At 39.3% G+C, this 1,235-nt stretch overlaps 1 protein-coding gene across 1 annotated transcript; it reads right to left on the reverse strand.

Annotated features, from left to right (window-relative positions):
- Positions 1 to 141: 141 nt before the first annotated feature.
- On the reverse strand, positions 142 to 1,147 carry LOC111670877 (calcium/calmodulin-dependent protein kinase type 1G-like; the record flags this gene model as incomplete). Its single annotated transcript, XM_023427812.2, has 3 exons — positions 582 to 1,147; positions 372 to 446; positions 142 to 280 (listed from the first exon to the last, which is right to left on the reverse strand). Coding segments are annotated over exons 1-3 (348 nt in total), but the record flags the coding sequence as incomplete, so codon positions are not given.
- Between the last annotated feature and the right edge of the window lie 88 nt (positions 1,148 to 1,235).

The following is a 1,235-nucleotide window of genomic DNA, read 5'->3' on the forward strand; positions in this document are numbered from 1 at the left end:
TGAAGCATACAATACAAAATAAATAATGTGATTAAATGTAATGTTATGAGTGTCTCTATTGAGAAAAAAAAATCGTAATATTTAATAAAAGATTCAGTAATTTGGCAAATCTCAAAAACGTACTTGGTGTCGGGTTCATACCTTGAGATCTCGATGCACTATGCCGCTCTCATGCAGATAGCTGACGGCCTGCAGCACCTGCTGGATCACCCTGCTGGCATCCTTCTCTGAGTAAACCCCCCGGTCCAGAATACGGTCAAAGAGTTCACCGCCTGCAACACTGGTGAGAACAAATCACTACCATTACAATCTGAAATCTTAAATTAGCTAACCTGATCATTAAGTAATAAGATAATAACTGGAAAACTCACAGCTGCATGACAAGGTAGTAATGGGTCCGACTCTCGTAGAAATCCTCCATCCCCACAACATTGTCGTGTTTGATTCTGTGAGAGAAAATAACAGAATTCACATATCTTCAACAGTAACCGCAGCTAAAAGAGAGCAGATCAATGGGATTACTCCCCACTCTGACTACTGAGAGAATATGAAATGAAAGTTGAAGTCACGTATTGAATCACCTTCTCAACACGGCTATCTCATTCTCCAGATTGAGGTCCCTCTTCTGCTTCTTCTTCACACACTTCATGGCAAACATCTTTCCCGTTTTCTTCTCCTTCACCATGTAGACCTCTGAGAACGCCCCCCTGTTCATCAACACACAAACACACAGCACTCATGAGTTATTGGTGATGCCGTGGTTAACTGCTTTGAAACAGCACAGGAAGATATTGCAGATCTCACAGAAAGAAGAAATTAGTTTTACCTTTGAGATTATTAAAATAGGTTGTTAAACTACAGGGACCTTAACAATAAAGAGTATTGGCCTCTTGATGGGTCTACTTTCCATTAGTCTCAGGTAATCAGGAGTAGCTTTCTCTTACTTCCATTTCTCAGTAATATAGTAGGTCAAATGTGATTCTTACTGTTTTTCAGCATTTATTTGCAGGACTTTAGTTTCAAACGTATGTGAAGTCATTATTTAGAATATAATAGAAGGTAATAGTCATTACCTAATTGCATCACACTGGGTATCGGGTATTTAATAAACACACAGCAGAAATAGCAATATCAGGGGGTTCAATTAAGATCTACCAAAGATCTCTGTGGCTTAACTATTCACATGTCAGAGGCTCATTATTCTCCGTGCTGTTCCATGTCCATGCTTTCTTCAG

The sequence above is a fragment of the Seriola lalandi genome, unplaced genomic scaffold, assembly GCF_002814215.2.
Source record: "Seriola lalandi dorsalis isolate HSWRI2012SDOR001 ecotype SW California unplaced genomic scaffold, Sedor1 jcf7180002006268, whole genome shotgun sequence".
Lineage (NCBI taxonomy): Eukaryota > Metazoa > Chordata > Actinopteri > Carangiformes > Carangidae > Seriola > Seriola lalandi.